Source organism: Ursus arctos, unplaced genomic scaffold, assembly GCF_023065955.2.
Source record: "Ursus arctos isolate Adak ecotype North America unplaced genomic scaffold, UrsArc2.0 scaffold_30, whole genome shotgun sequence".
NCBI lineage: Eukaryota > Metazoa > Chordata > Mammalia > Carnivora > Ursidae > Ursus > Ursus arctos.
Window position 1 is genome coordinate 35,606,553 of NW_026622986.1, and position 26,897 is coordinate 35,633,449.

Here is a 26,897-nt window from a genome sequence, read left to right on the forward strand (position 1 = left end):
TTTATTCTAGCTCTTAAAAGACTTTAAATTCCCGTGCTCCTTAGTTTTGAGAAATTTCACCTGCAGGATGGGTGTAAAACCTGATGGTTTGTGGTAAGGTATCCCACTGAACACAGGTGTCTTCATTGTGTTTAGGACATGTAATGCAGCACATCACACCGGGGCGTCTGGATTACGTCATAACTAGAACGCAGATGATTTGTTGTCATGTTTGTATTTTACCATTCATTTTTCTTCTCTTTGTAGCTTTACCTTTAGTCCAAGTGGATGAGAAGGGAGAAAAAGTAAGGCCAAATCAGAGTCGTTGCATTGTGATCCTGCGTGAAATACCTGAGTCCACTCCTGTAGAAGTAAGTCTCCTCTGAAGGGCGCTCGGACGTTTTTTGTGGGTTTTTGTTTGTTTTATTTGTTTACTTCTGTGTATTTTTAGAGGATGTATTGTAAAGAATACACACAGTAACGCTTTCTTCCCAGGATTTAAACACTGTTAGTTACAGTGTGATTCATTTGTAAGAGTGGTACTCAAACTTTTTGGTCTCAGAACTCCATTATATACTTCACATTAAAAAATACTGAAGAGGCTGGGATGCCTGGGTGGCTCAGTCGGTGAAGCTTCTGCCTTCAGCTCAGGTCAAGATCTCGGGGTCCTGGGATCTAGTCCTACATTGGGCTCCATGCTCCTTGGGGAGTCTGCTTCCCCCTCTGCCTTTGCCCCGCACCCCCCACTCCCATGCGCTCGCTTGCTCGCTCTCTCAAGTAAGTAAATAACTAAAATCTTAAAAAATACTGGGGCGCCTGGGTGGCACAGCGGTTGGGCGTCTGCCTTCGGCTCAGGGCGTGATCCCGGCGTTGTGGGATCGAGCCCCACGTCAGGCTCCTCCGCTATGAGCCTGCTTCTTCCTCTCCCACTCCCCCTGCTTGTGTTCCCTCTCTCACTGGCTGTCTCTATCTCTGTCAAATAAATAAATAAAATCTTTAAAAAAATAAAAATAAAAAATAAAAATAACAAACCCACAAGTTAAGATAAAGAACATATTTTTATGTTAAATAAATTTTTTTTTAAGTATTTGTGTATTATAGAGAGGGCAAGCGCAAGCTGGGAGGGGAGGGGAGGAGCAGAGTGAGAGGGACAAGCCAACTCCCGCGCTGAGCGCAGAGCTCAACACCAGGCTAAATCTCATGACCCTAAGACCATGACCTGAGCTGAAATCAAGAGTCAGATGCTCAACCTTCTGAGGCACCCAGACACCCCTGTGTTGAATGACTTTTCAGAACAAATATCTCCATGACAGGAGAGGTGTACTCTGCAGACTTCAGGGAACACGGCCTAGCCTGTGTCTGATCTGGCTGCCCTGCCAGTGTCAGTGCAGAAGCTGGGGACAAGGTGGGGACATCGTTTTCGTGTAGATGGGGTCTGCAGATCCTAATTTAAAAAGTACCAACATGGGGCGCCTGGGTGGCTGAGTCGGTGAAACATCTGCCTTCAGCTTAGGTCATGGTCCCAGGGTCCTGGGATCGAGCCCCACATCGGGCTCCCTGCTCAGTGGGGAGTCTGCTTCTCCCTCTCCCTATGCCTGCCACTCCCCTTGCTTGTGCTCACTCTCTCGCTGTCTCTCTCTCTGTCAAATAAATAAATAAAATCTTTAAAAAGAAAAAAAAAGAACCGTCTCTGTAGAGAAAATCGATCAGTGTTTGTGCCGGTGGATGAAGGACACTTCTTGGTGTAGTGTAACAAAGGTGAGGGTTCTGACAAACCTAACATAAGAAATTATACCCTTCTTGAGTATGGCATTGTTCTACCAAGTTTTACTTTCTGTTCAGCTGAGGCTGTTTTTACTAGTTCTGTATTACATGTGAAGAAAAATTAGGAATGAATTTTTTTGTCCTTTTTTTAAGGTTCTAAATATGAAATAACATCTTATTTCTTTCTACCAAACTGGATGTCTTTATTAACTCACAATAATATTTAACACGTAGGTCCTTTGAGATACTTGTAAGGACTATAACCGAGAAGAATTTTCTACTTTTAGTTTCAGACATTGATCTTGGTATATTTATATTATTCCAAACAGCACACCCTGTGTCTGTTGTCAAACTTGAACCATGGAAGTTTTTTAGTTTTTTAGTAAAGTAAGGGTTGAAGCAGAAAGGAAGGAGGGAAAGTGGTCCAAGCTGAATGAGAGGACAGGAAGCTTGTGGAGCACTGACCGCACGGAGCCCCTCTGCTCGGGTTGGTGCCACCTGCCCCGGGGGCTTCAGAACACTCTTCCTGTTTAAATGTAGCCATGTGCTTGTCAGTGGTTGGAAAATTCTTTAAATGGTAGTTCATTTGGTTGATTAATAGTCTTTCATGAAATGGCCCCAATTCCCTGGTAATATTTTGCTCTGGATTTGACTGTGGTGTCAATGGCGCCACCCCAGTCCTGTTAGCCGTGGCACGTCGTCTGTGCTTTAACGCGTTGGTGGCTTCATACTTTGAGTGGACTTCTTGTGGGCTGCCTAGAGTTGGGTCATGCTTTTCTGAGCCAGTCTGAGGATCTCTGCCTTCTAAGTGGGGAGTTGGGACCGTTCACATGTGATCAATAATGTGATTGGGCTTAACTTTGCCACCTTGATGCTTGTTTTCTTTCTGTCTATACTGGTCCTCATTTTCCTTTCTTTCCATGCCTCCCTTCCTATTTGGGTTAAATTCATTATTTTTGTCTCCTTTTTTGGCTTACTAGATAGAACTCTTTGTTTTGCCTTAGTGGCTGCTTTTAGGGTTTGTAGTGACATCTTCAGCTGGTCCTCATCTGCCTGTAGTTAATAGCACCCCACTGCTCCCCCTTGTGAGGCGTTGCTCCACTTCCCACGCCCGGCTGGCGCACTGTGCAGTCAGTCCTAAACCACACAGTATTTTGTTGTTAGGTTTGCTTCAAACAAGTTAGTTTGCTTTTCAAGAGATTAAAAGTAAGAAAAATGTGTTTCCTATTTATCCAGCATTTACCATTTACAGTGCTTTTCGTGCCCATGTCTAGGTCTACACTTCCTTCTGGTCTCCTTTCTGTCTGTTTCGTCCTTTATTTCTTGTGATGCAGCTCTCCTGGCAGGGAGGTTTTTCAGCTTTTGTGTGTTTGAGAAATTCTTTTCTTTTTTCTTTTATTTATTTATTCTTATCGTTTCTTTTTGAGAAAATGTTTATTTTTGCCTTCATTTATGGAAGATATTTTCTCTGGGCGTAGAACTCAGGATTACAGGCTTGTGTTCCCTTCCTGTATCTAAAGACGCTGTTCTGTGTTCTGGTGTGCGTTGTTTCTGAGGCTGGGTCTGTCGTTCTTGTCTCTGTGCCTCTGCATGTCGGCACTGCTCCCTTTTTCTCAGTGCTTTGAAGATTTTAAGCAATTTGATGGTGATGGATCTTGATGTAGCTTGCGAGTCTCTTGAATGAAGTTTCCTGAGGTGTTATTTCTTCACGTGTTTTTTTCTCTGCTCCCTTCTTTTCAAAGTTCCTAACTAACTGCTAATCCTACATAGTGCATTTTTCATTCTAGAAGTTCTTTTTGGGTCTTTGTTTCTTCCCTCTTCCATGTCTCTCTTTACATGCTCAGGCTTTGCCTTTTTGAATATAGAGTACATATCTAAGAACTATTTTAATGTTCTTGCCTTTTTATTCTTTGATCTGTATCATTTTTGGGTTTAATTTGGTTGATTTTTTTTTTTTCTCCTTCAGGTCCTATTTTTCTGTTTCTTTGTGTGCCCGGTAAATTTTGAATGGATGCCAGGCATTTTGGATTTTACTTTATTGGCTATTAAATGTTTTTGTATTGTTTCCTGGAACTGTGTTGGGCTTTGAGGTTCAGTTTGACCCTTTAGGAGTATTGTCAGGTGGAAGCAGTGCCCTTCTGCATGCTGTGCCTGAACTCCTGTGCGTTGGGAGTGTTTCCTCCTCTGCCTGTTGGGGGCAGACACACCCCTGTCCCCGTGAGTGCTGCTGCTGTTCCCTCTAATCATTGCAAGGGGCTCTTGGTGCACGCTGAGCCCTGGGAGACCCCGTGAGAGCCCTGCATGTGTGGGGCCGGGTCACGCTCACCTCCCTGGCACTGGGCTGTGGGGCCTCCATGGGCACCCCGGGCTCACCTGCCCTGCATGACGTGAGCTCTGCTGTCTAAAACTATTCTTTCATATGTTTTTGTTTGTTTTGAATCGTTTTCATGGGAAGGTAATCTGTTCCATCTTGGCCAAAAACAAAAGTTCAGCTAATGTTTAAATTTCTCACATTACCACCCTTGCTCTCCAGTTGTGTAGTTATCAGCTTTCTGGTACAGTGAAACGATAATTTCAAATTACTTTAGCTTCATGGTATCTTGGTGTACGAAGAAAAGCTGTCAGTAAGTTGTGGACTTCTTTTCTGTGACATTGGGTTCCTGCTTCTGGAAACGAGGCTCAGCTCCTCAGGTCTTCTGAAAGAGGCTTACTAACTGTCCGTATGTTGGACTCTTTGTCTAAGGATCTGTCCTTGAGTGTATGTGTCATTTCTACTAGGTAAGGACAAATGTGGCGTAGTCGAGAATTAATTTCTACCTCTTTATTTCCTGTAGGAAGTAGAAGCGCTATTTAAAGGAGACAATTTACCGAAATTTATAAACTGTGAATTTGCCTATAATGATAATTGGTTTATTACATTTGAAACCGAAGCTGACGCACAGCAGGTAAGCTGTTCCCCCCCGCCTGGAGCTCAGCGTTACCCATACATCACACGTAGCGCGTGGGTACTAAATCGGGGCCTGGGGATTACTCTGCATTGTGGCCCTCAGTTTGATTATAAAGTGCGGAGGAAACCAGGTCGTAGAAACTGAAATAGGTGTGTTTGTGAAGACAGTTTTTGTAGCAAGAAAGCATATGACATTATTTCCTAAGGACATGGAAGACAAGCAGCCCATGAAAATGAGTTCTGTTCTCTCATCTGGGCAGAGAAAAGTTTTAATATTTGGAAAGTGTTCTGGGAAATTTGAACGTAATTTTAAGTTTCACGAAGCATCATTGTGTGTTGTGAGATAGTTGAAAAGGCCCTGGGGAGGCTCTGTGAGGAAATGCAAGGAGTGAAGGTGGTCTCCCCGGCCCAAAGGAGGAATCTCACTTGGGGGAAACGTGAACATGCTTCAGGGAATGCCAGTACAGTTGACCCCTGAACGACGGGAGTTAGGGATGCTGACCCCGTACGGTGAGGAAGCCATGTAGAACTATGGACTCCCCAGACCGGAGCTACTTATATTCTCCTGTTGACCTACCTGAAGCCTTCCTGATAACCCAACAGTCAGCACATGTGTTGTATGTTATTTGTATTGTATACTGTGTTCTCATGATAAAGTAAGCTAGAGAAAATACTGTGAAGAAAATCGTAAGGAGGAGAAAATACATTCATAGTACTGTCCTGTGTTTATCGAAAGAAGTCCGCATATAAGTGGACCGTTGCAGTTCAAGCCCATGTTGTTCAAGGGTCAGCTGTACGGTATTAAGTGGTAAGTGGTGTGGATGCTGTGAAGTTCAGAAGAGGGAAACAAACATCTGAATGACAGGTTTGAATGGGTTGGAGGGAAAGGGCATAGGAGGAGCCAGGTGGTGGGAGACGAGGGTAGTCCTTTCAGCGGAGGGCGTGCAAGCCCTCCTCACCAGGACAGGGGTGGTGGGCCGAGGTCAGAGCCCTCTGAGTTGAGGAAGCCACCTGGAGAAGAATAAGGAGCTACATAAATATTGCAGTCTGTTCCTTTTCTTGAACTGTGTGATTCCATTTTCACATTGGGGTTAGTACTAGGGGCTTGGTGTCCATTATCTTCTCCAGGTCAGGATCCTTACCCTGTGCTTATGGGAGGCTTTTGTGGTATCTGCTAATACTAACAGAATTGTATGCAAATGTCATTCATGAGGTTTTTTTCTAGAGGCTCCCTAGCTCCTAGAGGAGCAAAATTCTCCTTAAAAGATTCTAAGGAATCTGTGATGCAAAGTAGCTTTAGAAACACTGCTCTGGGTCCTGCCCGTCATATTTTAACTATACCATTCCTTAGTTGAGGTATTGAGTTAACTGTCAGTTCATCTTATTTATAAGATTAACACAGTGGTGTTTTGGGTGATTTTGCCCTCAGGCTTACAAGTATCTGCGAGAAGAAGTCAAAACTTTTCAAGGAAAACCAATTAAGGTAAGCAAGACCATTGGTTATATTTTATTTACTTGCAAATCAGTTCTTGAGTATTCTGATAGAAATTTCTGTATTCCCAAACAGGCACGGATAAAAGCAAAGGCAATAGCTATAAACACATTTTTGCCAAAGAATGGATTTAGACCTCTGGACATGAGCCTTTATGCGCAGCAGCGCTACACAGCCTCCTTTTACTTACCTCCAGTCTACAGCCCCCAGCAGCAGTTCCCCCTGTACAGCCTGATTGCCCCCCAGACGTGGTCGGCAACTCACAGCTATCTCGATCCACCCCTGGTGAGTCCTGTCGTCACTTGGAGCTTATGCAGCAGGAAGTTGTGGGCACTGCACTAGGTGCTTGGAAGGATAGAGATGTTCTAGTGGGGGAACCAGGTACATAGACAGTTTGCCATGGTACAACAGACCTTCAGGATCTATAGTGGATTTAAATTTAATTGGGAGATCAGTATGCAGCTGTGTACATTTAAAAAAACCTTTGTAGGCTATAATTTTGATCCTTGGCCCCGTCCACCTGCCCTCCTGTATAGCAGTACCTTCCTATGCTGTGTAATCCCCAGTAAAACACAAAATGTGATCCAAGCCCTGGGATACCTGGGTTACTCCTTAGCACAGGGGGGTTGCAAGGAGAGATGCTTTTAAGGAGACAGAGGAGTTTTAATAAAGTTGAAGACCAGTAGAAGACCTACAAGCTTTTTTGCTCACACCAGCCCTAGAGATGACTGGTCTGTGTAGTGGATGTAGTCGCTCCCCAACACAGTTGTGCTGCCAGGGAGTTCAGAGAGGTCAGCGAGGTCAGGTGGACCCTGCCTGGGCACTGGCACGAGCTTGGTGGGGTGTGGGATGTGGGATGTGAGAAGCAGGACTTGTCTGATCAGCCCCTCCCTTGGCCTCCCAACTGAGACAGTGGGGATGGACTGATGGACAGGTGTGCCTGAGGTTGCTGGGCAGCTTTAGCTGGAACCAGAGAGAGGGAAGGTGGAGTGTGTGGAAGGTCGTGGTCAGAAAGCAGGAGTCGAGTTAATGACTTTGAGGATATGTCTGTGGACCGACCCAACAGCCAGTTGTGTGGTGCTCGGGTCAGGTGGGGAATGTGGGAGCTGCCTGCGAGCCAGGCCCTGCTGGGGATGTCATCTGGGGCTCTAGTTACCACTCATGACAGAAAAAGGGTGTTGACCGAAGAGGGTGAGCGGGAGAGAAGAGTGTCGCCTCAGCTAGGGGTGGTTGGTGCCTGTTTATACCGAAACATAAGGACGTGTCCGTGGAATAATGCAGCCCGGAAAAGATAATGATGTCAGACAGGCAATAATTGAAGAAATGGGACCGAATACTATGAAACTTAAAATTAGGGGGCTATCAGGTGCCACGTCCTCTTCTGTTGAGTGTATCCAAAGGGGTGGAAGGCAGGGGGGCTGCAGGAGAGTGGGCATCCTGTGCCGAGGCACTGGGCGGGGGCTGGCGTCGTGGGTATCTCTGAGCTGACCCAGGGTCTGAGGCGGGGAGCTGGGAGACGAAGCTGTACGGCTTCTTAAACGTGCCCTGAGGTGTGTGGACTCGGCCCGTGGCTTAGGGGACGTGAGAAGGGCAGACGGGGAAGAGTCAGGAGAGGTCCTCTCGGGCACTGGCAGAGCCCTGGGGTCCAGAACCACCGCAGTGGGGCAGTTAGCAGACAGGTGCTGGCATTCGGAGGTGCTTCCGCTCTCCAGAGGGAATGCTAATAACGCACTACTCTTTTGAGACCTTTGCGACCTTCTGTAAAAGTGTGCCAACAGCCATGTAGCTGATCCATGATGAGAGAACCTTCAAGGGAGATAGAGTCCTTAAACTCCCGTGTTGGAGAATTTCTCCCAAGGAGGCTAACCGCCATGCTTGTGCTGTTTAGTTCCTCTTGAGTGAAGTCGCTTCTCCAGTTTCTCTGGTCGCACCCATATCCGTGCCGGAGCAGGGCCATTGGCACCTGGATCAGTTGGCTGGCCATTTAGGAGGGTTCCTTTGATCCTGGTCTGGGGATTGTCTTTGCCTGCTCTAAAGCGTACTGTGTCATCTTGAGCAGATGTGAAGGTACAGCACGTGTGACTTCTCAGCAAGTCGTGTTAGATTATTGGGTTAGGAACTTACTGTTTACACTCTTGAGCACAGTTTCGCAAATATGAGTTGTGTATGTAGAAGTACATACAGGAAATGATTTGTCAGTAGTGGTTTTAGTGTGGTTTACAATCTTCAAAATCTGTTTCTGGTGGGATTGATCCATTTTTAAATAGTCTGACTCTGGCAGCTGTTCTCAAATAGTATGTTGAGGTCTTACAAAGTTCCAAGGGTGTCTTTTTGCCCCAGAGTTTCCCCTGTGTTGCTTTTTTTTTTTTCTTTAAATCAGCAATTTTTGGTCCTGCGCTGTCCCTAACATCTGTTTTCTGTCACAACTTGCTCTCAGCTCTAGCCTCTGCGCAGTTGTCAGTTGGCTTCCTTGGCAGGCTGCTGCAGGGAGATCACCCGAGTTGGCCCAGAAAAAGGTCTTAGCCCCCAGCCTGGCTCAGGAAATACTGATCATTGGCAGTGATCTAACAATGATCTTTTCAGCCTGGGAATATTTTCGGTATAAAATGGAATAAGATGTCAAGAAACAACCCAGGCAACCACAGGGTTCGGTGTTAGCCAACTCCAGGTCTGTTTATGGCTTGTTGACTTGTTTGTTTCTAATGAATCTAGGTAACTCCATTTCCAAATACTGGATTTATAAATGGGTTTACGTCTCCAACCTTCAAACCTGCAGCATCTCCTCTGACTTCACTCAGACAGTACCCTCCAAGAAGCAGGCAAGTTCCATGAGTGGTTGAAATGCTGTGGTTGTCTGGGGTTTGTGGTAACGGGTCATGGCCATTTCGTGTACTCGAACAGCAAAGCAGGACAGTTAGTGTTAAACCTGGTAATCCTCACCGCGTGCGTGAGTCCTTTTCACTGAGTGAAGAAGCTGCTTCTGATGATCTGTTGGGATGTGTCTGCCTAGTGCGGATACAACTCCTCAAGGCATAGAATTACATTCTGCGAGATGAAGCCCTGAAATGTGTACTGAGTGCCTGCAGATTCTCCGCAGCTCGCATCTGCGTGTGCCTGCTTCTCACGTGGGCTTGGACTGCCGCTAAGCAGCACGTTGATGCTTTATAGATTTGCGCTGTCAGACACAGTATGCGCGAACTATTTCTTCAGTAACGTTTTTAATATTTTTCTAAAGAGCACATTTTAGCTGAGACATTCATACATTAGCGCTCTCATTTTAGGAAGCCATGATTGCATCATGACTGAGTGCATGCAAACCTTTTGTTTACAGGAATCCTAGTAAATCTCATCTACGCCATGCCATTCCTAGTGCAGAGAGAGGAGCTGGGCTATTAGAAAGCCCTTCGATATTTAACTTCACTGCAGACCGGCTAATTAATGGTGTTCGAAGCCCACAAACACGGCAGACAGGTCAGCCTAGGACACGGATACAGAATCCTCCCACCTACACCAAGAGGGAGGTTGGGTCTGGTCGAGTGGAGCAGAGCAGCGCGGAGTCGCCTCCTGGCCTGGGGAGAGGGAGGTGAGTCCTTCAGAGCTGCTGTCGGACAGCTACGAGCTACCTGTCCTGATAAGTTACTAATATTTTCAAATTCCGTCAGTTTAGGCATGTTTTATAATTGTTATTTTCAAATATATCACAGTCGAGGGCTCTAAGCTCATCCTAATTTATTAGGCCATCTTGGGCAAGACTGCTTGTAGGTTTCCTATAAAGTAAAAGAATTAGTCAGGATTATTTTTTTGAATTCCTTTCCAGCTTACACAGTAGCAGTATATTCAGTTGAAATAACAAAAGGATAAGTAAATAAAAATGAAATTATGAAGTAGAATTAGCTTATGGGCTGTTAGGCCACAGGCATGAAAGTGGAGTGTGGCCTCAGGGCCTGCCGGGACTTGGCCACTCTGTCGGTGTTGGTTGCTTCAGTGTGGGGCACGGTGCTGGCCCCCAGAAATCTAGAGCCCTGTGCACGTAGCTGGAAGCTGGGTCTTGCTGGTCCCCAGGGCTTGGAAACCCTGGTGCCGACTGGTGGTAGCGGGCAGGGGCTGACACAGTCATGTCAGGGCTGAGAGGGAGGGAGGGAGGGAGTGAGAGCACACCAGGTTGCTTCGGGGTCTTTCCACTTTGATGATTAACCTGGTGTATTTTCATTAGCAGTGTTTAGCATTTCACCTGTGTAGCTCATTGTCTGGTTTTATATATCTTTATATATCTTGTCATTGCAACTGAATGGACATTCAAGTATTTCTATAACAAAAATTCTAAATGACCACTAGGAAAATTCTGTCAGTAAATGTTTTTATCCTTCCTTCCTTCCTTCCTTCCTTCCTTCCTTCCTTCCTTCCTTCTCCTTCTCCTTCTCCTTCTCCTTCTCCTTCTCCTTCTCCATTTATTTATTTGTTTGTTTGTTTGTTTGTTTGACAGAGCGAGAGAGGGAACACAAGGGAAGTGTGAGAGGGAGAAGCAGGTTTCCTGCCGAGCAGGGAGTCTGATGCGGGGCTCGATCCCAGGACTCTGGGATCATGACCTGAGCCGAAGGCAGATGCATAATGGCTGAGCCACCCAGGCGCCCCAGTTTTTTCTTTCTTTTTTTTTTAATCAAGACACCAGTTTTACTCTTTTACTGTAGAAGTTTTATTTTTCTTATACTTCCTAAGGTTGGGATTTTGCACTTAAAAGTCATCTGTAACAGATTACAAAGTAAGAAAGATTAACTGTGTGCACATACATGTGCTCAATGAAAAACCTTCCAAGTGGGAAAAAATTCACTGTCTTTCGCTTTCCTCTTCTGTAGGAAGAATTCCTTTGGTTACCGGAAGAAACGGGAGGAGAAGCTGACAGTGAGTACATCCAGCCCTTGACACTATTCTAAGACTTTTAAACAAATCTAAACATGAGGTTTAACTACGTGAATGAAGGTTAAGACATGTGGAGCTTTTCAGAAGAGGTTTTCTCTTAATGTGATGAGTATCAGGTGATAACTGACGTGGCAGCCTGAAGAGAAGCTGGAGGTGATTCGGTAGAAATGCTGGTTGCTAACGAGTCTCCGAGTGTCACCACCTGATATCAGCATGTGCACGCGCTGTGTGGTGGGCACGGCCGAGAGCCTAGTGTGCACACATGGCGGTCTACGCACACATTGAGATGAGTTGTCTTTGTGTGGGTAACTGTACGGTATGAGTGAAATAACGTGAACTTAACAGTTCTGACAAGCAGAGTGAACTTGTGTGTAGGAATTAGTTCATCAGTATTTTTCATTTAAAACATTTAACTTGTATCCCCTATGTAGAAAGCATTACCGCCTTCTGCTATAAGTTACAGTTGGAACAAACCCAAGATTAAGGGGGGGGCTTGTGTGAGTGCTTAGCACCTGAGGTGTGGCCACATTTGCCAGGGTTAAGTAAAAGTTCCTCCTATGGATGATACTGCTTCTGCAGAGCTCTGGGGGCGGGGGGGGGGGGGGGGGAGGGATCGGTGTGTCTCCACATGAAGTATGCCCAGTTAGAAGCGTGCATGGACACGTGGGAGGAAGAATGTAGACACTTGGAGGACTGGAAAGACCTTGAGTAAATTCTTGGTCCAGTCCCCTGAGCCAGTGGGTATGTGCTTTCCCATTTCAAAAGATCTATTTTCTCTGTCTTAAACTTGGAAAATACGAATTAGTAGTTAATAAAACCACCCATAATTCTGCCTCATTGGTCAGTTTAATCTGGTTTTTGGTGAACCCTTTGGTAAGGTCATTTATATTGGTTGATTCCAGTTGGAATTAATGAATTCCTGTAACATTTTGACTTAACAAGACTAGCATCAGAGTAGGTCGTCAGTTATTAGTTACCTTTAATGAATTATTCTCCTTGGTTACTAAATTACCTTCAGAAGTGACGTTTCCTCCCATTGCCATCTTGTGTTCCTGACTCACGTGGTGATACGTGTGGCCACTTGGAAGGCCAGACACATGATGCAAGTGCATTTCTTAAGGGGAATGCATTTGTGGCTGTGTTGGGATATTCTGGTGACTTCAGGATCTTAGAGACGGGTAACAGCATGTGCTCACTTGGCCCAACCAGGCTGTGGGACCAGGGCCACCTCACCTCAAGCCGTGCAAATCCTGAGAAGTGTTAAACACTGCATTCAAGATCAGACCTCATCTGTAGGCACTGCCATTCTGTAACTCCTGCATCTAGGCAGTTGTTGCCTGCCTCTCTCATTCCTAAAAACTCAAGACTTAGTAAATTTTTGTGAAGCTTAAATGCCTAGAAATGTGGTCTTCTGAAAACCTGGGTTCACCTCAGAAAAATGCAGATGTTTAAAGCCCCTGAGAACTACTTTGAGACCACAGGCCTGTGCATAACTTAGAGCCTTGCTGAGTTCCGGGAGCATGGAGGGGCTGAATGGCTAGGAAATGCGAGCGAGCTTCTGAGGGCACGTCACTCACCGAAGCTGAGCTGAACGTCACATACCTGCACCATGATGAAGGTGAGAAGTAGGCGGGGATGCCAGAAAGACACAGTGGGATTGATATTTTTAACTTCCTATTGCGTTTTATGTATTTATTTTTAAAGTTTTCATTTTAATTCCAGTTAGTCAACACAGTGTAACATTAGTGTATAGTGTAGTGATTCAGTGCTTCTGTATGTCACCGGTGCTCATCACCGCAAGTGCGCTCCTTCACCCCCATCACCTGTTTCCCCCACCCCCCACCTACCTCCCCTCTGGCGACCAGCAGTGTGTTCTCTAGAGTGAGGAGTCTGTGTCTTGGTTTCTCTCTCTCTTTCTCTCTCCCCCCTCTTCTCTCTCTCTCTTTTCCCCTTGCTCATCTGTTTTGATTCTTCAATTCTACGTATGAGTGGAATCATATGGTATTTGTCTTTCCCTCACTGACTTATTTCACTCAGCGTAATACTCCCTAGCTCCATCCATGTCATTGCAGATGACAAGAGTTCGTGCGTTTTGATGGCTGAGTAATACTCCATTGTTACATATATACACCACCTCTTCTTTATCCATTTATCAGTTGATGGACACTTGGGCTGCTTCCATAGTTTGGCTGTTGTAAATAACACTGCTGTAAATATCGGGGTGCATGTATCCCTTTGAATTAGTTTTTGTATCCTTTGGGTAAATACTTAGTAGTGCAATTGCTGGATCACAGGGCCGTTCTATTTTTAACTTTTTGAGGAACCCCCATGCTGTTTTCCCGAGTTTGCGTTCCCACCAACAGTGTAAGAGGGTTCCCCTTTCTCCACATCCTCACAACATTTGCTGTTCCCTGTCTTGTTAATTTTAGCCGTTCAGGCCAGCGTGACATTTTGATTTGTGATTGTGGTTTTGATTTGCATTTCCTGGATGGCGGGTGACGTGGGGCATCTTTTCATGTGTCTCTTCGCCATCCACATGTCTTTGGAGAAATGTCTGTTCGTGTTTTCTGTCTTTTTTTTAATAGGACTATTCATTTTTGGGGTGTTGAGTTTGAGAAGTTCTTCATAGATTTTGGATCCTAGCCCTTTATCTGTAGTGTCATTTGCATGTATCTTCTCCCATTCTGAAAGTTGCCTTTTAGTTTTGTTGTTTCTTCTGCTTTTTATCTTGAAGTCCTAGTAGTTCATTTTTGCTTTTGTTTCCCTTGCCTCTGGAGACATACCAGGAAAGAAATTGCTATTGCCACTGTCAGAGAAATTACTGCCCGTGTTCTCTTTAGGATTTTTACGGTTTCAGGTGTCACAGTTAGGTCTTTGATCCATTTTGAATTTATTTTTGTGTATGGTGTAAGAAAATGGTCTAGTTTCATTCTTCTGCATGTGGCTGTCCAATGTTCCCAACACCGTTTGTTGAAGAGACTGTCTTTTTCCCATTGGCTATTCTTTCCTGCTTTGTTGAAGATTGGTTGACCACAGAGTTGAGGGTCCATTTCTGGTTCTCTGCTCTGTTCCACTGATACATGTGTCTGTTTCTGTGCCAGTGCCATATACTGTCTTGATGATTACAGCTTCGTAATACAGCTCCAAGTCCAGAATTGTTATGCTTCGAGCTTTTGTTCTTTTTCAAGATTGCTTGCCAATTCAGGGTCTTTTCTGGTTCCATACAAACTTTAGGATTCTTTGTTCCAGCTCTGTGAAAAATGCTATGGGGATTGCATTAAATGTGTAGATTGCTTTGGGTCGTATAGACATTTTCACAATATTTGTTCTCCCAGTGCATGAACATGGAATGCCTTTCCATTTCTTTGTGTCATCTTTGATTTCTCTGATCAGTGTTTTATAGTTTTCAGAGCGTATAGGTCTTCCACCTGTTTGGTCAGGCTTATTCCTGGATATCTTAACTGTTTTTGGTGTAATTGTGAATGGGATCGATTCCTTAATTTCTCTTTCTTCTGCTTCATTATTGGTGTATAGATATGCAACAGATTTCTGCACATTGATGTTGTAACCTGTGACTTTACTGAATTCGTGTATCTGTTCCAGCAGTTTTGGGTGGAATCTTTCCAGTTTTCTATATAGGCTATCATGTCATCTGCAAATAGTGAAAATTTTGACTTCTTCCTTGCCGATTTGGATGACTTTTCTTTCTTTTCTTCTTTTTCTTAAAAGATTTTATTCATTTATTTGAGAGACAGACAGAGATAGCAAGAGAGAGCGCAAACAGAGAGGAGAGGGAGAAGCAGACTCCCTGCTGCGCAGGGAGCCCGATATGGGGCTCGATCCCAGGGCCCTGGGATCATGACCTGAGCCGAAGGCAGGTGCTTCACTGACTGAGCCACCCAGCGCCGCTGGATGACTTTTATTTCTTTCTGTTGTCTGATTGCTGAGGCCAAGACTTCAGTGCTGTGTTCTATAACAGTGGTGAGAGCAGACATCCCTGTCGTGTTCCTGACCATACAGGAATAGCTCTCAAGTTTTTCCCCATGAAGATGCTGTGGGATTTTCATAGATGGCTTTCATTGTATATTGAGGTATATTCCCTCTGTACCTACTTTGTTGAGGGTTGATGTACTGTGTACATCATGAATGATGTTGTACTTTGTCAGATGCTGTGTTTGCATCTACTGAAATCATCATGTGGTTTTTATCCTTTTATTAGTGTCGTAAATTATGTTGATTGATTTGTGAATATTGAACCATGCTTGCAGCCCAGGAACAAATCCCACTTGATTGTAGTGAATGATTTTTTTAATGTATTATTGGATTTGGTTTGCTAGTATTTTATGGAGAATTTTTGCATCCGTGTTCCTCAGGGACATTGGCCTGAGGTTCTCTCTTTTTTTTTAAGTGGAGTCTTTATCTGATTTTACAGTTAGGATAATGCTGGTAGAATTCCCCTGGGAAGTCATGTGGCCCTGGATTTTTGTTTGTTGGGAATTTTTTTAAGTACTGATTCAATTTCTCTGCTGGTTATTGGTCTGTTCAGATTTTCTTTTTCTTCGTTTTTCAGTTTTGGTAGATTATATGTTTCTAGGAATTTTTTTTTCTTCCAGGTTGTCTAGTTTTTTGGCATATAGTTTTTTATAATATCCTCTTATTATTGTTCGTATTTCTGTGGTGTTGTTTTTTATTTCTTTTCTCTCATTTGTGATTTTATTTATTTAGGGTCCTTTCTCTTTTCTTTTTGGTAAGTCTCGCTAGGAGTTTATCAGTTTTACTAGTTTTTTCAGAGAACCAGCTCCTGGTTCCATTGATCTGTTCTGTTGTTTTCTTTAGTCTCTGTATCACTTATTTCTGCTCTCATCTTTATTATTTCCTTCCTTCTGCTGGCTTTAGGCTTTGTTGTGCTTTTTCTAGCTCCTTTTAGGTGTAAAATTAGGTTGTTTATTTGAGATTTTTCTTGCTTCTTGAGGTGGGCCTGTATGGCTATATCCTTCACTCTTAGAACAGCTTGTGCTGCATCCCAAAGGTTTTGGACCACTGTGTTTTCACTTTCATTTGTTTCTGTGTGTTTTTTTATTTCTTGTTTGCTTTCCTGGTTGACCCATTCATTCATTGTTTAGTAGCACGTTGTTTAACCTCCTTGTATTTATGGTCTTCCCAGATTTTTTCCTTGTGGTTTACTTCAAGTTTCATAGCGTTGTGGTCTGAAAATATGGGTGGTATGATCTCAGTCTTTTTGTACTTGTTGAGGCCTGCTTTGTGACCTAATATGTGGTCTATTCTGGAGAAAGTGTGTTGTGTGCACTTGCAAAGAACGTGTATTCTGCTATGTTAGAATGCAGTGTTCTGCACATATCTGTGAAGTCCATCTGCTCCAGTGTGTCACTCAAAGCCATTGTTTCCTTGTTGATTTGCTGCTTAGATGATCTGTCCATTGCTGTGAGTAGGGTGTGAAAGTCCCCTACTGTTACTGTATTACCACCAATAAGTTTATGTTTTTTATTAATTGATTTAGATGTTTGGGTGCTCCCATGTTGGCTGCACAAATACAGTTTTTAGATCTTGTTGGATTGTCCTCTTTACTGTGATATAGTGCCCTTCTTGATCTCTTGTTACAGTCTTTGGTTTAAAATCTAGTTTGTCTGGTGTAAGTGTTGCTACTGTGGCTCTCTTTGACATGCATTTGCTTGATAAATGATTCTCCACCCCTCACTTTCAATCTGGAGGTGTCTTTGGGTCGAAAATTAGTCTCTCATAGGTAGCACATAGATGGACCTTGCCTTTTTTAATCTGTTCTGATGCCCTGTGTCTTTGATGGGAGCATTTAGTCCATTTACATTCAGAGTGATTGTTGATAGATACATATTTGGTGCCATTTTATTACTTGTTGTTTCTGCAGATTTTCTTTGATCCTTTCCTGTCTTTGTCATTTTTGGTCTTTCTTTTCCCCTCAAAGAGTCCCCTTTAATATTTGTTGCAGGGCTGGTTTAGTGGTCATGAACTTCTTTAGGTTTTGTTGGTCTGGGAAACCCTTTGTCTCTCCTATTCTGAATGAAAGCCTTGCTGCATGTCGTGTTCTTGGATGCAGATTTTTCCCATACAGCACATTGAATATATCATGCCACTCCCTTCTGGCTTGCCAGGTTTCTGTTCAAATATCTCCAGCTGACCTTATGGGTGTCTTCCTTTGTAAGTTAATGACTTATTTTGTCTTGGCGCTTTTAAGACTTTTTCTTTATCACTATATTTTGCAAATTTAATTACGGTATGTCTTGGTGTTGGCCTGCTTTTGTTGATTTTGATGGTAGTTCTTTTTGCCTCCTGGATAGGCATGTCCATGGTCTCCTTCCAGCCAGATGAGGGAAGTTTTCAGCTGTTACTTCCTCACGTAAACTTTCTGCCCCCTTTTCTCTCTTGTTCTTCTGGAACTCCTGTGACAAGAATGTTATTACGTTTGAAGGAGTTGCTGAGTTCCCTGAGTTTCTTCTCGTGTTCCATAATTCTTTCTCTCTTTTGTTCAGCTTCATTACTTTCCATTACTTCATCTTCTAGGTCACTGATTCATTCCTGTTTCTTCCAGCCTGTGGTTCATTGCATCAGGCCTGTTTCCAATCTTGTTTATTATGCTCATACTCTGATCGATTGTTGTTTTTGTTGTTGTTTTTGGGTTTTTTTGCTCTTTTATCTCTGTGGTAAGTGTCTTCCTGATGTCTTCTATTCTTTTCTCAAGCTCAGTGAGTATCCTTATGATCATTACTTTAAGTTCTCTATCAAGTATATTATATCTGTTTTGCTTAGATCTCTGGCTATGGTTTTATCTTGTTCTGTCATTTGGGATGAATTCCCCCACGAGATGGTGGGATTTTTGTCAGTGTGGGTCCCTTTTCACTCTTTAACCTGCTGTCTTTTGAGTTCTAACAGATTTTCTCCAGATTCTGCTTCCATAAGGAATCATCTTCCTTTTTGTTTAAGTTGCTGGGCAGTGTTGGTCCTTTGCAGCTAAGTGAGACCCATGAAAACATTGTTTCCAGAGTATCCTGCGTTCCACAGAGACAGCTGTCCCCCTTCTGTCCCTTATCTTCTCCAAGCAACTGGACACTCAAAATATGAGTGTAGCTTGTTAAAGCAATTTGCTTTGATAATTTTTCAAAAAAATACATCATTGCCTTTCTTCTGGGATCTTGGGTTTATAAATTATTCTTAGATATTATTATGAAGAAAATAAGGAATCTGATAAAAATCTGTCATCAAATACCATGTTTTTACATAGCGATTTTAAAATATAAAGTGTTTGATTGAATTAGGTTTCAGATAACTGAAGCCCCTTCCCCCTTCTTAAACTATTTTTTTCTAACAAATCTTTGTAAAATTTCTTAACATAAGTTTCAGAGAGTTCAGAGTGACATTTTTCTGTTTATTTCTTTCACTGTCTCCTTTGTAAGTTGGATGACAGGCACTCCGATAATAACACAGTCCTTGTCTGAAGATGCGTACGGTCAGTGGCTATACTCAGGCTATTGTGATGTTCGACCAGTGGGGGTTGAGTTTGCCTCCCACACTTGCCCGTCCCTGTCTCTGTGCTGTGCTCAGCTGCATGCCTGTGTCCCCCTGGTCTGTGTTGGCCGACTGTGGACCGGAAACCAGACGGTCTTGGCATCGCAGAGAGGTAGCTCTGTACAGCTGGGGTGGTCCCCAGAGGGTTCGGCTTTGCAGCTGTGCTCCTGATGGTTACAGTTGCCTAACAAATGACCTTTGCTTAAATGATGAAGGATGGTGGTTTTTGGGAGACAGAGGTGGAAATCAGAAGCTAGAATGGATTGGTTGCCTTGCCCTTCTGCTCTGTGTCTTCGTATAGGACGGTCTGTGCATCTGCAACATGACAGTGTTGTTCTCTTTCAGAGGAGTCAAACTCAGTCTCCGACGCCACCAAAGCCCCCGTCCCCGAGCTTTGAATTGGGACTGTCCAATTTCCCTCCGTTGCCTGGGGCAGCAGGCCACCTGAAGACAGAGGACCTGTTTGAAAACAGGCTGTCTAGCTTGTTAATAGGGTCCTCAAAAGAAAGGGTAAGATACATACCGCTAATGTTTGCTTAGTGCCGAGTTTGCACCAGGCACTCTGCCACGCTTTCGTACAGGCAGTCTTTGTATGTGGAAGAGCTTCAGAGAGGGCGAGTGATCCAGAGGCTGTGTGGATCTGGAGTGGAAGGGTCAGGCTTGAACCCGGGCTAGACCTTCTCTGTTAATTCCCTCACTGCCTTCCAAGGTCAGAGGTGGAAACCGGCTTCATGTGCCGTACAGACGCGCTCCGTCACCCCAAGGCTCAGATACACTTTTATTGTTGTTATTCAGGACCTGCCTTTATTTTACAAGTCTACAAAATAAAACAGAAATCTGAGTCACAACAGAAATGATAAATTTTTAGTGACCTACGCTGTAACAAGGAGCCCAGAAACATGCTACCGTAGTACTGGTTGGCGGCTTTGGTCAGGTGTGCGACCACACTAGCTGCTCTCCCTCTTCTGCGCTGATTACATCCCCAAGCATCAGGCCAGCTGCAGAAGCCAGAGCGTCCTCCTCTACAGTGCTCCTTCTGGGTTCTGTAACAGTTAACAAGGCACGAGGGTCTGTGCAGCTGCCATGACTGACAGGTGGCGCCTACGTGAGCTCTCGTGGGCCAGAGGTGTGGGACACCTAGCAAGTTGCCACGGTAACATGTGTCCTCCTGTGAGATCTCTGCCTGGCTCTACACCACAGTCACTTACTGCCCCAGATAGGAGTCCCTCTGTGTCCAGGCCGTGGCTCAGGGACGGATTTGTAAAGCCCCGTGTTCAGGCCTCGTCCTGCTGCTGCATGGTTCCTGTTCCTGTTCACCTTTGAGGTGGAGTGGACTCCGGGGATCTGTACGTTACAGTAACAATCACATCCTGCGTTTGGTGTGTCTTGTGTGTTATTTTAAGTCTTAAACTTTCAGACAGTGGTCTCTGGGTTACTGCTACCTTCATCAGTAATGTTACAGCCAGTGTGGTTGAGGAACCCTGACTTGCAGTGTCCCCCCGTCCTTACTCCCCTTGGTGGCAGGCACAGGAGGAGAACAGGCCAGCCTCCACCGCGCTTCAAAAGCAGCAACTACAATTTTTTACATTTCTAGTCTCTCTGTGTATTTTTTTTAAAGTTAGTTTTTTAAAGAAACAATACCTACTTTAAACAAGCCTGGCTGGATTCCACAGCAGGGGGAGCCACAGCTTCTCCGTGGAGCCCCTGCAACAGCTTTTTCTGTTGCCTTGGCGCCTGAGTGTGGGAGCTGGTGGGGAGGGGCTAGGCAGCTCGTCCCCAGATGTGAGCTGGGTCACACCCTGGCTGCCGTCTGCACTCCTGCATAGCAAGACCATACCCTGGAGTAGATGCACCTTTACAGAAAGGAGGCATTTTGCATTCCCACATTCCCGCCGGCCTGGCTTCCTTCAGCTGAGCGTGGACTTGGAAGAGTCCAGTTTTCCGGCAGGGCTGCAGCACCAGGGGCAGGGGGCACAGATGGTGCCGTCCTGCCCGCCCCTCCCTCTAGATGGCCTCAGTGTCGTCTGCCTCTGAACCTTTGATCTGCCCTGAAAGTAGAATTATAAGAAAGCGCTCTTTGCTCATGTACTGACTTCCAGTGACGTATTCGTCACACGGCACGAGGAAGACTGCCCTGGTGAACTGCTGCTGTGCGTGGGGGGCGCTTTCTGGAGTAAGAGCACTGGTGGTACTCATGTCTTTGTCCCATGACCAAGGACAGATTAATGTCCACGTTCCAAGCTTCCATTTCCTCGGCTGTTAAACTTCAAAATCATAGACTTGCTGCCAGGGGTAGGAACTGTCAACACCTGCCATCCCCCTTGAGACACCCAAATTTATGTCTATCTTGAAGTGTCGATCTTTTTGGTTTTAGTTACAAGAAGGAGCCATACGGAATTAGGTTGGGAACTCCATTATGTAACAGATATTTGAGGGTGCCAGGCTGTGCTAGGCGCTGGGGTGTCAGGAATAAGATGCCTTTGACACTTACTGTGTGGAGAAAACAAGCTTGTGGACAATGAACGTGGAGGCCGGGGGGGGGCCCGAGTCCCAGAAGTGACGAGGTGTTTGCGGGCAGTGGGGGAGTGCCCTGGAGGACAGGCAGGGCTCTGTTTTCTCACGCTGCTAGTTAGCAATGTTTTCAGCTGCTCCCCTTGGTCGAGGCCATGCTTTCAGCCCCGGCAGAATGACCCCAGTGCCCCCAGGAGGAAGGTGGGAAGCCTCCGTGTCATTCAGACTGGGACCTTTGTTGGTGTGTTTAAGGTCATTAGAACAGAAATCTGAGGGCTACGTCTCTACCCAAGTTAAACTGTCCTTCCCCTGGTTTTCAGAGCCTGAATGCGGATGCAAGCACGAACACACTCCCCGCAGTGACCTCCAGAGACCCCTTGGTGCCGGCTCCCTGCGCTGTGTCTGCAGCCTATGGGCGCTCCCCCTCCCCCGCCTGTCTGCCGGAGTAAGTACCGCCTTCTGCCGAGCCTCCCGTGTTCTTAGACTGCCCTTGCCTGTCGCGAACGGGAGATGCAAACCTTGGGTGGCATTTTTTACAGGGATCCCAAGGTGGTGGAGAAGCAGAGAGAAGCCTTGAGTGTGGACAGACTTCCTTCTGCCCTAACTACAACGGCGAGTAAATCGGTGCAGGTGAACGGCGCTGCCACGGTACGTGTCCCGGCCGCCCTTCCCGCCCCGGGGAGGAGGGGCTTGGTGTTCTTTTTCTGTGTCAGCTTATTTTCAGTGAAGTCTGGTTTGCTGGGTTTTTTACATGTGTAGGTGCTGTGCTTTCTGCTCTGAATACCTGGAGTATTGCTGCTGAATTCCCACTGGGTTTCCTGGTTATTTCTTACTGCTGCCCCCCTGGGGGCTTCTTACTTCAGCGTTGGTTAAGAGAGGTTGTTTTTTGGAGTCCTAAGACTGCAGCCCTGTGTTCTCCATGGATTCCGATCACTTGGCGAGTGTCGCCCCAGCGGATGCTAGGAAGAAGCTTCACCACCCCTGCCCACCTGCTCCCACCCAGGCGGCTCCTTCCTGGCCGCAGGCCCCCCTCCAGCTCCTCTGCCTCCCTCCTTCCCCCTTGGTTCACCCAGCCTTGTTTATTCTGATTCGGTGAACGTTTGTTAGTTAGATTGGGCAGTTAAACCCTGTTTATAATGTTGCATTTTTAAAGGAAACATTTTTATAGATTACAGTTACTTTTAAGTTAGTACATGGCTTACGGAGGTGAAGTAGTTTTAAGTTTCTCTTGTGTTATTTAGCTTTCAAGCTTCCACTTACCTGAAAAATTAACTTTTTAAAAAAAGTTTTTAACTGTGTGTTCACCCTTCCTGAGTCCACACTGCCAGCTTCTGGTGGTTTGAAATGGGCACAAACATAATTTGAAGCTCCTTGGTAAGTGATGGGTTGTGTGGTTTGGCTGTTCCAGGAAGCCCGTGCTGTGGGAAGTGAAGGTGTTTTCAAGGACACGTGAGTGGAGAAAGTAGATGCTGCTTCTGGCTCTTTCCAGGGACACCATTTCTTTCCTTTTTGCTTTCGTGTGACTCGAGAGTGCACAGAGGTCGGCACTGCATATCTCAGGACCTTTTCTGGTTTTACCCATTCTTATAAGATGTTTCTAGAGTATCTTGGAGGGAACCTTGTGCTGCAGGGGAAACAAAAGTTGTTGAAATTTATGAACTTTTACAGGTGACAGCACTTTTGAGTGTGGAATTGAGTACCTGCTGAAAACTTTGTTCACTTTTACCCGAAGTGAACTTACTTTCACACATTTTGGAGGTGTCCTTTTGTGCACGTAATCCCAGCATTGTGTCTGTTTCCCAGGAATTGCGAAAACCCAGCTATGCGGAGATTTGTCAGAGGACGAGTAGAGAGCCTCCGTCTTCCCCGTTGCAGCCCCCAAAAGAACAAAAGTCCAATGCCGTTGGTTGTGGAAAGGAAGAAAAGAAGCTCGCCGAGAGAGAGCCCCCTGCCCCCAAGTCCAACCCGGGACCACCCAAAGACCAGAGGAGGCCGCCAGGCCGCCGGCCCTCACCCCCGGCCTCCGGGAAGCGTCCACACAGAGAACAGAGCACCCCTCCCAAGTCCCCTCAGTGAGCGCTGAGGTCTGGGAGGGCTGTAAAGAGCTGGGGTCGCCACAACTAAGCACTGTCCCACTCGGGGCCAAGAATGAGCCGCTGGTTAGGGGCTTGCAGCGTAGACAAGGCCGGTGAGGTGCCTGCAAGTGATTTTTCTTCCATGAGTCGGATTTTCCCCCTCTTGAAAAAAATCTATTTTTCAGGATTTAATTCATATAAACCTTATTTTAGGTTGGTGCTTAACTGGAGGTGATGCATAAGTCTGATTTTTTTCAGGATAGAAAATGCATTTATCCTAACAAATTGATATTTTTATTAAGCCTCCATGTGGCTGTGAATGCAAGCGATATATAGTGAGTTTTTCTAAATTAAGCGGAACGATGCTACTTCATTTTTTAAAAATAACTGGTTAGCAAGTGCATTCCTCTGAGATGTCCAGACCGGTGGGTGGGCTGAGGACAGCTGGGCTCGAGGCTGGAGGCAACACGGTCAGCGTGGCCTGGAGAAGAGATGGGGTCAGGTTGCGCCCTCGCTGGCATGGGAGTTGTACTTCATTCAGAATCTTAGCAAGTGACGCTAGTGTTTTTGTTTTTGTTTTTTAAAAAAAGTGTAGCCCGTTTTTGACCTGCTGGGCGACATGCACCCAAGAGAGCCCTGAAACCTTGTGTTTTGTTGTGCTGCAAGCACGTAACCAGCCTCTCACTCCTGTCTCAAGTGGCTGTTGTGTAAGATAGAGTCGAAGCACATTGTGTATAGAACTTAAATGAAAACATAAACCTGGTTGCCCACTGATGTGTCCCCGCGAAAACGTACCCTGATGTTGTCTTGCTCCTGCGAGCTGGCGAGGAGGGCGTGGGAGCCAGCATGGCTCCCGCGTCTCCCCCACGTCAGCCAGCAACGCGGGCGCCTTCCCGTATCTCTGCGTCGGCACACAGTAGAAGTGTTACTTAAGTCGTGGGAGCGTGGTGTCTGCGGTGCCCTTGGTGGGGAGGCTAACCGTTCCCTCCGAGACGAGGGTCTCACTGATTCCCTTCTGGAAGTGCTGCACTCTGAAGAACACGCATGCACTAAAGCTAGCAGTTTATAATAAAGTTAAATATAAATTATTTTGTTTTAAAATGCCTAAATTTTTTCTTGAAGTATTCTAAGCAGCAGACATTAAAACATTTCCTGCTAAATGTAACCATACACAGTTTATTCCACAAAAGGTTATTTAACAAGACTGAGGGTTCTTTTTAAAACATTATTTCCATCCAATATTTAAAGACTTGAATTTTATTTAAACTTGAAAATGACTTTGCCTTAACTTTTGTATAAGACAGCTTAGAGTTGGTGGAGACTGGCCCCTGGGTTGGCGCGAGTGGGTTAGAGCTGCTCAGTTGGGTGGGGCTGCTCAGTTGGGTGTCACTGAGCGAGCGTTCTGTGGCACAGGACCTGGCAGTGGTGTCTGTAATATACCCTGAAGATCTTCAGCAGTTGACCTTTTTCAGATTGTTGAGAAATCCTGTAAATGCAAATAGTCGATACTGTATTAAATATGTGCACTTGGAAGTGTGTGCTTTGCTTGTACAGATGTAAATAATCAGAACATATTAAAAAGGTACCCTAAAGAGAAAAATCTGATAAGAATTATTGATATATTATAAATGTTGCTATTGAGCTGGCTGTAGATAAACTAAATGTTGTGGTTTGAATATTATTTTAATTTGTTGAGGTGTTTTTCTTTTTCTGATACTGGTGTGTTGGACTGATTCTGCCTCTTTGCTGCTGCAGAAGGGAAATGGGAAGTCCTAGCAAAGCCTTCCGACGTTTTCATGCTCTTCTCCCAAGTCTGTAAATATGTACTAATCATAGCTAATGTGAAAGCATAATGTAGGAAGCAGAAACTGGCAGGAGCTTCAGGAGAACGTGAAAGATAATCTACTTAAAATCATAACTAGCTACGCACGATTCGCCCTGCCGGAGGGGAGCCCGTCCTGGTGCGCTTGACCGTCTCCTTCAGAGAAGCCGCCGGGACTCAAATATCTAGAAACTGACAGTGCTAGTGTTGTGCAGATGCCTGTAAAAAGAACATGGGGATTTCCTTTTTTGTGGCTAAGGGATTGCTGACTTAAAAAATGAGGAGTTAAGTGACCTCTGACGCCCCAACTCGTGAGTACTGTAAGAAGAGCTGGAAAGGCAAGCCCCGGGAAGTCCTTAATGTGGCAGTTGTTGCTGGAAGAGTGGACACGGTCAGGCTTGGTCACCCCTGGGCCGCAAACCCTGTGGAGCTGAGAGACTGGTCTTCAGGAATGACAGATCCTTCCCTGGCAGCGGGCTGTGTGCTAGAGCCAGCTGTAGCCGTCCACTGCAGGCAGGACGAAGGTGGTCACTCGTGACAGCCACAGGGCACAGCCAGCCACTGTGGTGGCCGGTGCACAGGCGGGGTGGGGCCTTTGTGGTCCCACTGCCTCTGTGCCTGCCCACTGCTCTGCGGCTGCTATCCGCGCAGCCCAAGTCTGTTGCATCCAGAGTCCAGCCTCGCTCTGGTGGAATTTTTATAGCACCCTTTTTAATTAAGCAAAGATGATATGCCAAATAGCTGTATAATGTCCAAACACCACCTTTCTGAGATCGCTGTGAGACTTTCCACTCACAGAAGAGAACGGGAGCCAGCACAAGAGGAGGCTGGGATGCAGCGCGTAGATGATGGCTCTGGCACGGGCAGCCAGCAGTTGGAGGCTTTGTCCATTTTTAGAAACGGAAGTCTTTCCTTTCCCCAGCAGTATCTCAGGGTGTAGAATCAGAGATACAGCGATCACAAATGACATTTTAACTTGTAAAATTGTGTGAGGATACTTACAATTTGGAAATAGAGGGATGAGAATCTGGCCCCACTTCACCAGACATGAATTTCCAGTAGAGTAGTTGCTTTTTACCAGTTTGTGTCCTGATATTCCTGGTCTGGCCCGCCTGTCCCCGCCTCACTGATTGTCACTAGCGGGTGGCAGAAGACGCTTCAAGAGGCTGTATTAGCCAGGATCACGCAGTTTACATTTAAAAAGCCGGTTCCGTTTGTTACAAGGGCAGCGGGTGAGGAAAGTGCGTGTCTGTGCCCGCCGCCAGCGAGCTGCGGTTGGGGGCTCGTGCGCTTCGTGGCCTGTCAACCCAGAGCGCAGCAGACAATCGAAGTCAAAAGCAGAGCCAGCAGCCGCCAGTCCGCCGAGCGGGACGTAACTCGGAAGCTTTCTTGAGGGCCTTTGTTTTTGTTCTTCTTTTCATTAAGACTGGAATCAAGCTTATGTGTAAACTATTGATAATTTAAGTTTCCTTTTGTGTCATTCAGTGTAAAACTGTCTAATTTGAAAAAAAAATGTAGGTTATGAAAAATAAAGATTTAGGCACTGTTCAATTTTTCTTTTGATTTTTTTTAATTAAAAATTCCTTCGAGAATACATCTTTTTAAAAAATAATTCTTGTCTCTTCCCATCAGTGTACATGAGAAGGGAAAGTGGTCACCTCCAACTCGTGTTTGGATTATCGAGGCTTCTCGCACACTCTGAGTGTCTGCAGCGTGAGGGTCCCCCGGTCAGCACAGTGGTCTAAGGCATTCGGGGGAGCAGTGCACTGAATCCAAGATTTACCACAGAGCTGAATATCCCTACGTCGGGATCTTCTGTTTCTTGTGTTAAAT

General features: G+C 45.4%; 1 protein-coding gene across 5 annotated transcripts in view; it reads left to right on the plus strand.

The window, feature by feature from the left end:
• LARP4B (La ribonucleoprotein 4B) overlaps positions 1–26,615 on the plus strand; it is an 88,282-nt gene extending 61,667 nt beyond the window's left edge. For all 5 annotated transcript variants that reach the window (XM_057304595.1, XM_048219352.2, XM_044392068.3 and 2 more), the window contains 11 exons: positions 247–350; positions 4,578–4,688; positions 6,120–6,173; positions 6,258–6,467; positions 8,895–9,001; positions 9,514–9,765; positions 11,036–11,081; positions 19,002–19,166; positions 21,488–21,612; positions 21,707–21,815; positions 22,971–26,615. In XM_057304595.1, the coding sequence (XP_057160578.1) occupies positions 247–350; positions 4,578–4,688; positions 6,120–6,173; positions 6,258–6,467; positions 8,895–9,001; positions 9,514–9,765; positions 11,036–11,081; positions 19,002–19,166; positions 21,488–21,612; positions 21,707–21,815; positions 22,971–23,243 (1,556 nt within the window). In that variant the 3' untranslated portion in view covers positions 23,244–26,615. The remainder of the gene's footprint in view (positions 1–246; positions 351–4,577; positions 4,689–6,119; positions 6,174–6,257; positions 6,468–8,894; positions 9,002–9,513; positions 9,766–11,035; positions 11,082–19,001; positions 19,167–21,487; positions 21,613–21,706; positions 21,816–22,970) is intronic.
• Positions 26,616–26,897: the final 282 nt, after the last annotated feature.